General features: G+C 44.4%; 1 protein-coding gene across 1 annotated transcript in view; it reads left to right on the top strand.

Annotated features, from left to right (window-relative positions):
• Positions 1-11,253, top strand: part of NRP2 (neuropilin 2) — a 135,722-nt gene that overhangs the window by 47,539 nt on the left and 76,930 nt on the right. The window contains exons 4-7 of the mRNA XM_019522907.1: positions 1,599-1,829; positions 2,782-2,937; positions 5,294-5,463; positions 7,427-7,582. Coding sequence (XP_019378452.1) covers positions 1,599-1,829; positions 2,782-2,937; positions 5,294-5,463; positions 7,427-7,582 — 713 coding nt within the window. The remainder of the gene's footprint in view (positions 1-1,598; positions 1,830-2,781; positions 2,938-5,293; positions 5,464-7,426; positions 7,583-11,253) is intronic.

Genomic DNA, 11,253 nt, shown 5'->3' with positions numbered 1-11,253 from the left:
CCCCCCCCCCCCCCCCCCCAAAAAAATCTTTCAGCAGCCCCACAATGAAAATGTTAGGCCATCAGCTGGATTCTCCGTTTATGTGAGCTTTTGGGATGCTAATCTCCAAGTGCCTCTACAGAGAGGTGGCTTTCCTAATTGTTGCTATGATGGAAAAGAAAATGCGTAATAGCAACAATTAATAATCGGGCATTTGCATTTCCTTTACAGTTTTCTGTGCAATGGTTTCAAAGCACTTTCCAAATAGAAGACCATGGTTGTTTTATAAATATTATTATCCCCATTTTGCTGGTGGATAAACTGAGACACAGAATAGTTAAGTAACTAGCATAAAGCCTCACAGCAAGTCTATGTTATATTTGGAAAAAGAAGCCAGTTTTTCTGACTCTTGAGAAGGAGGTTCAGGTCAGGATGAAGTGAGGAGGCCTAATACAAAATTCTCAGACAGCCAAAAGACCAGAAGAGGGGCTCTCTTAAAAGTTCAACAGCTCCTCTTCCATACCAGATGTCATTCGTTTCTCTTCCTTCTCCAGGACAATTAAATTCCTTAACAAAGGATTTTTCCATTTAAATCCTCAAGTGTGCCTATAGGGAGCTAGTTCTTTTAGTCTGACTGGATGTGGGTTTTGGCTCCTAAGCCTCAACCCCTCCTCCCCCACAGTACAGTGTGCGTACACTAGCTCTGTTTGCGCTGCCATCCAACTGAATGAATCTAGGTCCAGCTAGAGAAGTGTTTTTCCTCTGGAACAGCCAGCCCAAAAGAGCTCATTGCCAGATGAGAAGAGCTCAGGCCTTAGGAGCCCATTGGTGGCATGCGGAAGTGGGGAAAAAATACCAGCATCTTCTTTATGCATGGCCTATTCTTACCTACTAAATTATTGCCCAGCAACATGGCCTTTATATTGGTGGGATTGTATCATTGCAATGAGAGTCATTCTGTTGTGTTGCAGTCTTGGGCGTTGAACATTTTTGGTTTTACCCATTACCCTCATACCATTTTCAGAATATTAGCTGAGGAATTTTAGCTGTAGATGCTGACATTTACCAAATGTGTTTAGGGCAAATGTGTTTAGGTTCAACCTGTGGCCTGGAGTCAGCCCATGGAGCCATTTCATCCATCCCACAGACATGGGGCTCTGAAGCCATTCAGTAGCAGGAGGGCTTTGACAGTCACTTTTCCAGCACTGCCATAGGGAGAAGTGTCAGCCAGCTATGGGTGTTTTCCTCATGCCATGGTGGGGAAAAGTGGCAATGGCAGCTGGGCCCTAGCACTCACCCATCCACCTACCTCTGACCCAAACTGGGTCACTCCAGCCTGCAGTCTAAAAATGTTGATGACTGCTGGTCTAGGGGATTAAGACTGGCATTAAAATTAGTGTAGAGTGTGGATTTAGACCTCTTAAGAATGCTTTAAAGTCTCACCCTCTCTCTTCATATACTATTTACAAAACTGCTGCGTCCCAGGAAATTTTCAGTGAAATTCCTCTTGCGAATACAACCACCTTGGATCCAGAATGGATTTTCAGTAGCTCACAATGAAGAGAGAACCATCAGCCATATTGCTGTTAATGTTGCATCTACTTTTCTTACCACTGCAGGCTCTGAAGACTGTTCTAGAAACTTCACCAGCACCAATGGCACTATAGAGTCACCAGGATTCCCTGATAAGTATCCCCACAACTTAGATTGCACTTTCACCATCGTGGCTAAGCCAAAGATGGAGATCATTCTTCAGTTTCTGACCTTTGACCTCGAGCACGACCCCTTGCAAATTGGGGAGGGAGATTGCAAGTATGACTGGCTAGACATCTGGGATGGCATTCCTCAAGGTAAGCACTGGAGTGAAATGGTGCTTTCTTCAGTGTCTGTCATTGTCCCATTAACAATAAGGATGGATAATCTGAAATGTTCCATAGTAGTTTGCATCATGAATGTATCTGAAAGGCTAGAAGGTGGTAGCAGAGTGGTTATGGTATCTTGCTGTGACTTCAAGGAAAGGATGTTTAGCTCTGACACAGACATGCAGAAGGCCTCCTCAACTCAGCTATAAATTCAACTATAAAGGGGGACCTGGTCATCTGGGGAGAGCCAAAAGTGACCACATACAATTCTAGCCACATCACCCCTTTGTATATAGAAGCGGGTGTTCTTTAGCCACACTAGCTTGATGGGCTGATAGACTTGGACCAAGCTTTGACTTGCCTTTGGCTTTTGAATGGATCCAAAACATTATTGGTCTTCCCTCAGTTGAAGCTAGCAGTTAAATGCTAAGGCTGCAGATCCTACCTACTTTATTGACACTTCAGGTTTGTGCTCAGGGAGGGTCAGTGTAGGCTTTATCTTGCACATACAATTAGAAAATTAGAAATGCATGTTTATCGTGGCAGCATCTTAACTAAAGACAGGATAGACTTGTTGATCACTAAGGTGCAACAGATATAGGAGAAAGACTTGCTTTATAACCTATTTATCAAATATTATAAATAATGCATTGTAATATAGTGATTGATACATTAGACATGCGGAGGGATAGCCAGAGTGACATGCATTTAACCAATACTGTGCTTCAGCTTTCTCTGTTCTTAAAAAAGCCCATACCACTGTAAGTGATGTTAGTGAACAAATCTGAAATGCCTTCATGTTATCCTGATTGGTTTTGTGGGGTTGGTTGTTACTTGCTGTCCACTACCTGTATGTTTTTGCTCAGTAGTGCTGATTTGTTAAAGACTGATGTTCCCAACCAAGATGCTGAAACTAGAATTGCTCCTATTTCTTTTGCAGTTGGGCCCTTGATAGGCAGATACTGTGGCACTAAGACTCCTTCAGAGATCCGCTCAACTACTGGTATCCTCTCACTCACCTTCCACACTGATTTGGCAGTGGCCAAAGATGGTTTCTCAGCCCGTTACTACCTAGTCCAGCAGGAGATTCCAGACAGTAAGCTGGAAATTTTATAGTTTCTTCTAACTTGTGCAGGTCTATGGATTGTTGCATCTGAATCTCTGAGAGTGTTTTCATCCATCTGTGCATCTGAATGAGTAATCCGGAGAGTGTTTTCAAGGGGTTGCTTCTCAGACAGCAGTACAGAGAGAATTGAAAATAAGTGTGTGTTAGCTTTTGCCTGGGCACTGTTGTTAAGAATGAATCCATCTGACCTTCATCTTTTTAGTTGCTCATAACTTTCTCAGATTCCTTTTGGGGTGAAACTTTCCATGTCTGGTCTCACTCCAGGGGATTTTTGGAAGATTTCAGTAAAATTGGTGCAGCTGTATTATCGAAGAGTGGGAAAGAAATGCTCTTTTTTTTCCTTGATTTTCTCAAAATACAATTACCCAGACTGCCAGTTGAAATTTCATGCTTGTCTAATTTAAAATGTCTGAAGCTAATAATTTCAAACTTAAATTTGTTGTCTGTTCCTCACAAAGAAAGGAAAAGATTTGATTTGATGAAAGTAAGTTGTGTACTTTTAGCGTTGTGAAACTTGTAGTGTTAACATATGCATGTTAGAAAATATTGTTTATTTTTTCATAGTACCCTTCAACTAGAACAGTAGTTCTCAGCATCCTTGTACCATGAACCTATGCTGCTACAGAGAAAACTTTCAGAATACTGTACCTGTCTCCCAATTTTCTAATTTGTATTTATCCAAAGAAAGGGTGGGTCTGGGTGACCCCAATTTGAGCACACAGAACTTTAGCTACTTAGAGCAGTTTAGCATACCAGCATTAAAGGCTGTAATGCTAAGGACTCCACAGTGAAGCTTCTGTTAAGGAGCCCTGCTTCAGGTATGTCTCAGTTAAAAAAGCCTGAGATGGGACTGCATGAGTTTGTGTGTATTCCTTTCCCATCCTGCTTTTGTGTTTTTGGCCCCCTTTTAGAAAACAGGGAAATTAAATGTTAATTCAACTTAAAATTTGAAAAATTAAAAGAGCAAAATTATTCAAGAGACAAATTCTGTTTTCACTGGGCACGTCTACATGCACAGTTAATGCAAAACAATAAGCTAGGCAGCTTATTGCTTCCGGATACGCCATTTGAACATGTGCCCGGGACAACAGCATATTGAGCTAGGTTGGAGCAGCCCTAGCTGGCCAGGGGCCCTAGGGGTCAGACTGCCAGCCCTGGGTTACTCCCCACACTCAACATGCTACGGAGGGCCTGGCTAGAGTACGAGGATGCTTCAGTATGGGGCATGTCAACAGGCAGCCCCCACACTGAAGCACCCTCATGCCCCAGCCAACATGAGCAGTGTCTTGTATGTGTGTTGTTGTGGAGTAAAAAACTGCAGCAGGATAGTACTTCTATTTACAAGTACTATCCTGCTGCACAATTAATTAGTTTACTGCAGCCTAATAGGGACACACATGTAGACACATGATGTTTACTGCACAGCTAAGAATCTACTCCGCAGTAAATGTCTCATGTAGACATGCCCAATGAGACTTTAATGGCACCCCTGAGAGTATAAGTTGGCTTAGTGTTTCTAGTGCTGTGTATAACATGGCCATGTTTAAAAAAAATGGATGTCAGTAGAGCTATGTCATTGTATGCAAGTTTAGGGCTTGGCCGGCTTAGTTCTTTTTTGACATTTTTTTTGTTAAATGTATCTTGCCCCTGCTTGTGGGACATATGCCACAAAATGCACAAGATGTGCATCATGGCTGAATTACTGCACCTTTAAAAGCCTTAAAAGAGGAAATTCAGAATGCAGGATAATAGGTTCTTAATTGGTAGGAACCTCCTATGATCCTGCTTTTCCACCCCCTCTGTCAAGTCTGACATAGACTCCTGATCAACCATTATATTCCCATCTGACCTCAACACCTCTTGGACTTTGCAGAGTATGTTTCTTTCATGCCTTGCCCATTCCTTGCTTTGGCTGTAGTTAGGATTCATCTCCTAGCTTAAGAAATTAAGTAGCTTTACAGCTAGGTGAATGGCTTAGCACAACTTGATGTGGGCATGGGAAGGCAGTCACACATCAGAGGTGGCCAAAGAGTGTGGAGATGGCACTTACCCAATTCTAGAAGTGGGAAAGGTCTTAATAACGCAATCCAGATAATACAACTGCCAATAGGTCCTTCAAACTCAAGGCCACCCTTTGTTCTCCCAGATGCTTTCACATTAGTATTTCAGTGGTTTTGTGTGCTCAGATAGCCCTATGTAAATACATTCATTTTTATGGGCATAAGGATTTGCTCCAGGATTCTGGGGAGTAGTTTTATGGCTGACTTCCAACTGGAACGGAAGTATACAGGATTTGTAAACTGATCTGTGCATGTGTCTGCTGTAGACTTCCAGTGCAACGTTCCTTTGGGGATGGAATCTGGCAGGATCTCCAATGAACAGATCAGTGCCTCCTCCACCTACTCAGATGGGAGGTGGACCCCACAGCAGAGCCGGCTCAACAGCGATGACAATGGATGGACTCCCAATGTGGATTCCAACAAGGAATACCTCCAGGTATGTCCTGGTCCCAGTGGGCAAAAGGGGAGAACAGAAGCCCTAGATTATCCAGGTAGAACATTAACATGCTGGGGAAGCAGGGCTCTTGGTATTAGGCTTAGCAGCAGTTGTATTGCCAGACAGCTGGCGTGGCGTGTGGTGCTGCACTGACCTCTAAATCTCTTTTGTCAAAAGTGTGATCTGCTGGAGTTCCCACCAGTCTTGTCTTGTGAGGCAGTGCCGCAAGGTAGCTGGCATTGGCAGGCACCGCTGGGAGAGCTTTGTAGCCAGCCCTGGCAGAGCAATGCAGCAAGAATGCGTCTCTGCAGGAGGCGAAGCCAGCCTTGGCAAGGTCCTGCCACTGTACTCTGAAGCTTCAGTGCCCCTCCCCCCACACGCTGCTTTGAACCAACCGATTCTCATGCTGTTAAATTGACCCTTGAAACATGAGGCTTGTAGGATTTTTTATTGCCTCCGTGACTTGCAGGGAATCAGCAATGGGTTAGCTGCTGCTGCTGCTCTTCAGCGAAGTCAGCCTGACTGCCTTTGTGCAGTGAGCCAGCCCTGTTGACCCATTAACATTCCTATACAAGGTCTGACTTGACCTCATGCCCCCTAAACTTTGATGGACTTTCCAGAGAGCTGAGAGCCTGAATGCTGCCACTTACAAGGACCATTGACTCTGCAGCCATCCTGACGGCCAGAGCCTTAACACAGTATTGTGAAAGAGTGGCTAGAATAATATTTATTCTACTGGAGATATAGCAAGCATTGGCAGGGTGGACTTCAATTAGGGGTTTTATAGAGCAAAGGCTTTTGTTAGGACCTTGTTTGAACTATACCTCGGTCCATAAAGGGCTTCTGACTGCATATATATCACGGGGAGATGGTGCATGCTAAAGGGCATTAAGAAGTTGAGGTAGTGAAATGTCATTGCCTGAAGCAGATATCTAATTCTTCATTCATGGCAATGCTACCGAGTCAGCTCCTGTGACCTTTTTTAACCCAGATAACTAAAAAAAATGGAAAACCATGAACTGCAGCTCTTGCTAATTGGACATCATGATTTTATTTTACATGGAAAAGCTTGGCCTCTGTCCCATTTAAAAAGATTTGAGCTTTCAATTTTAGTGAAGATCCTGTTGTCTTGTCTGAGGGGGCACTGTATAACTTTCACATACTGGCAAACTTCAAGGTCCTTAATCAATTTTACTCAATCCTTGTGCTGGCTAAACCACTGCTGAGGTCAAGCCCTGAGGGGGGAGGTCCTCCTGTTGAAATCAATGGGAATTTGCTTAAATAATGGGTAAATGTTGCATAAGGACACCAGGATTTTGCCCCTGTACGATCTTTGGTACATTAGCACTTGTACCACTTCCCCTCTACTACCACTTATTCTTTATTATCACAGTGGTGCTTAGATTCACCAACTGAGACTGATGCCCCACAGACAAGGGAGAAGACAGTCCCTGTCCCAAAAAGTTTACATACAGACAGGATGGGCAAAGGATGGGAGGGGAAAGTGAGGCACCTGCAACACACCTCTGCCCCCTGAAATGAGAGATTGGAGAATTGCAGCCAGAAGGCAAAACATGAAGCACTTTTTTCTGCAGCCTGTGTGTGGCCAGATCTAGAGTCCAGCAGGGTGAAAAATGATGCTGGAGTGATTGTGTTGAGTGTCCCAACCAGTTTGATCCTTGCACGGGACTCTCAAGACAGAACTCTCCAGCCACTGCAGAGCAAAAGTCATCACCTTATCTCTGTTTTGTACCAAACCCCAAGGAGATTCAGTATTAGATCACAGCTCATGTAAACTGACAAAGTGTAAATCTCCAGTGCAGGTCCATGGACTGGAGCCAGAGCGGTTTGCAGCAGTGGAGCATCTGCTCCTTAGTTTTTAAAAATAAGGGATGATCTAGCTTATGATGGGTCTGATGTTTTTACCCGTCTCTTTCTCCCATCTCTTGGAAAACCCAACAAGGTGGACCTTCGTTTTCTGACAGTGCTGACAGCCATTGCTACCCAGGGTGCCATCTCCAGAGAAACACAGAATGGCTACTATGTCCACTCCTACAAGCTGGAGGTCAGCACCAATGGTGAGGATTGGATGATGTTCCGGCATGGGAAAAACCACAAGGTAAATGCATTTCTCCATACTGTTTGCATCTCTATGAGTCTAGCAGTCAGCAGAAGAGTGGGATATAATATAATATAATTGTCGTGGGGGGAGAGTGGGTAGGAGGTGGGAGTTGCTGCTTGCTGACACTGTTTAGTCAGGGTTGAAAGAATCTGTGATATGGCTTTCACCAGAAATAATCCTCCTCATCTGTGGAGTGATCAGGAAATCCTCATTCCTTGGAAAACCTGGCTGCTGTTGCATCTTGCTCAGTGGAGAGAGCCTGCAGTATGTTTCCTGACTGCAAATGAAGGAGAAAATGCCTGTGTTTTGCCACACAAGATTCATGGAGCATTTATGGCCAGAGCCCCGTCTGCATGCTGGGTTAACAATCACAAAACCACATGAAACTGCAGTTCAGGAGTTATTGAGGCCTGGAAATGAAAGGGCACGAATCCTATGAGGGGATCACAATGTCCCAGAGAATAAAGTGAACAATAAATAATGAGGAGCAATTCAGTTTGTCAAGGATATGGGATCTGCAGTAGCAGTCGTGGTTGGCAGTGATGCATTGAGTTCTCTGTGCTTGTGCCTCTTCTGTCCACAGCTCCCAGTTGTGTGTAGGCATGTGGGCTGAGATTGTTTATGAATATGGATATTTGACCCTTTGAGATATTTGATCCTTTGGATGCATAATGGATGTTCAATGCAGGAGACACTCAAATGATGCTCTGGGAAGATGTTTTTAGGTATGATGAGGTGAGAAGCTAACTGGAAAGTAGGAGAAGTGACTGCTCAGGGTGTAGCTGTGTATAAAACAATAGTGTATCCTAAGAGGTGCTGTTCTCTAATTCTGCCTGGCTACATGTTCTCTTTAATTAAGGGCACTTCTGCTCATCAGTATGAGGTGTGGCTGCTGGTGCTGTTGCTTTGCGCCCCCCTCACTGGATCATGTACATATGTACCATGCAGCAAAGGCTCCAAGAGCAGCTGCCTCCTCTTCCCAAGTATTTCAATTTGTTCAGCTGTTCTGTTAAATTAACGGTCCACCCCTCCACTGGAAGGGCCAACGCTGGCATGTAACTCAGCAGCTCGGATTTGCAGAGATTTGTTCTTTTCTTTCCTTCATAGGGTTTCATCTTCCATATAAGTGTATTTTTTAATATAGGTCTCAGGCTCAGCTGAGCTCCACCTCTCAGAGCAGATGACATCTGTGGTACTTGTGACTCCCCAGTCCCCACTACTCTAGGGTCTGAGTGCCTCAGCATCACCAGTGAATTTATCCTTCAGCACCCTTGTGAGGCATGGAAGGTTTTTATCCTTATTTTATAGCTGGGCAAATGAGAGGTTCAGTGACTTGCCCAAGGTCAGTCAGGAAGTGTGTGTCAGAGCACAGATTTGAACCAGTATCTACTAAGCCATGCTTCCTACTGAAGCTCAGTACAAATTAGTTACCTTTGTAAGGGTCACAGAACCCCATAGAGATAAGTCCAACCCAGATCCAAACTTGGGCAGACTGGATCTGGATCTGGATCTGTGCTTCGTGGCTGGGGCATATCTCTAGGATTCATGTGATTCCAATGCAAAACTATACTGTGACCACTTCTGTATCATGACTGGGCCTGGGTCATCTGGAAAGGTTTGAAGTACTTTGCAGACTTTTCAGAGAACCCAGTCTGAGTTTTGAGACTATAGCAAAATATAAGGCAGGTGAATTTAAGGCTTCAGGGGGATCATTTTTAACAGCTCAGGCACAAGGGAATGGTTGTAAGAAGGACAGTTAGAAAGATATGATGATAAACAGCCCAGTCATGCTGGTTTTAAATTGCCATTTTCAGGAAATCCACTGTTCAGAGTCAAGAGAGGTGAGAGTGGGGCTGGGCAGGGAGTTTCATCACATGTGACTTTATCCTTCCCATCCCTGTGAAGCTGTAGGTGAAACGCTAGATCCTAAACTGGTATGAATCAGGATAACTGTTGTTTTTATTGGAGCTAGCTGTTTTATACCAGTCAGGCCTAGTCCCCAAAGTATAAGAACCTGTAGCCTAGATATTCCTGTGGTTTCAACCCCTATAGCAGCATGAATGACCAGTGGAGAATCTGACCCTTTCATGTGTGCAAAGAGCTCTCAGCTCCGTAGCCTCCTTCAAGGCCATTTTCTCTCTTAATTTTTATAAGTACAGTCTCTTCCTCTGCACTTTTTTTGTTCATTCCAGTCTCTTTTCTCTTTTTGTACCTTGGCCTCAATTTAGCAGACACCTCCTGAGGCTGGAGGATAAGTAATTGCTTTTCAGTGGCTTGCCTACCCCAAAATCAGGGTGAGCAGCTCCCCTCCCCTTTAAATGATTTGCCTGCAGCAGCCCAGCAGCAGGGCAAGTGCAGAACCTCCTGACTCGAATATACATCCCCGAGCCCCATAGCGCAGCTCAGCGCATCGAGCACTGGAGGGCTGGCTGCGCTTTTCCTTTAACATTAATCTCTGCTGTTCCTTCATTAGGAAAGCTCCCAGATGTCTGTATTTAATGTGCAGATTCCACCCTGTTCATGGTGTGTCAGTGCAGCACTCTGCATGGTTCGAGCTGAAATAGTTGAGCGAACCGTGCCAAATAGATTTGTCAAGTCTGCCGCAGTTTGATTTGATGCCATGAGGGGTGGGGAGGGGCAGGGGGGACTATATTTCTGTGTGTATGTGTCAGCCCATAAGAAGCTGTTCTGAATCTCTCCCTGCTGCCTGGGTAAGGTGGTCTGGGAGCCAAGCTTCACTGGTGCTACCAGGAGGTCAGCTAACATCTATATCTTCATCTGAAAATTAGAAAGGGAGTCAGTTTAGGAGATGTTGGGGGGAAGGAGAGGAGGAATTGCTCTCTCCAGAAAGGGGAAGGCAGGTATGACCTCCCCACCACTGTTACCGGTGCTAAGGAAGAGGAAAGAGGAGGATATGGTGTTTACAATAGAATGTGAAAACTCAACTTCAATTCCCCAGCTGCTGTCAGCATTGATACAGTGCACTAAAGGCAAGGGAATAGGAAAAAGCAGAATAAAGTGGAGGAAAACAAGATTAATGAGAGCTCAAGGCAGTGGGGGACGGCTCTGTTGTTTTCTTACAAGGCGCTACTACTGCCTTTTGGAGTGGAGGGAGGGGAATGGAATTGCAGACATGCTGCCTGAGTGAGGTCAGGATTAAAGTCTTTCTGTCTCTGTGCCTGTCTACCTCGTCTGTTCCCATTCAACAGGTGAGGAAGGGCATGCTGTACAGAAAGAAAAGTGATTACAGCTCTGTTTGGGGGTTTGCAAGCCACCTTCTCTCCAGAGCTAGTTCAGAAAATGGTGCACATATATAATGCACCCCCATTAATATACACATGGAAATACAAACATGTGAAATAGACATGCCTACTAAATATCCATCTCTATCAGGAATATATTTATGCATGCATGCATGCACACAACATAGGTCCAAAGTGCCATGTGTGCATCTGTATTTCAAATGCTCCAAAACCCATGAAGGCTTGGGTGTAGCATTCTGATCAATCTCTATAAATGACAGCAGTCAGATTTGGGAGCTTCATCTCTATTGTACCTGGTGTTAGCACTTGCTGCACAAGAGACCGAATCAATGGACCCACTAGGCTATATTTTCAAGCGTGATATAGTAGTCATTTATATCATATAAATCATTTTGCAGATGTGGG

This window comes from Gavialis gangeticus, unplaced genomic scaffold (genome assembly GCF_001723915.1).
Source record: "Gavialis gangeticus isolate Ggan-Ray unplaced genomic scaffold, GavGan_comp1, whole genome shotgun sequence".
In the NCBI taxonomy this organism is placed as follows: domain Eukaryota; kingdom Metazoa; phylum Chordata; order Crocodylia; family Gavialidae; genus Gavialis; species Gavialis gangeticus.
The sequence above is the reverse complement of the archived record's forward strand: the minus strand, read 5'-3'. Positions and strand labels throughout refer to the sequence as shown.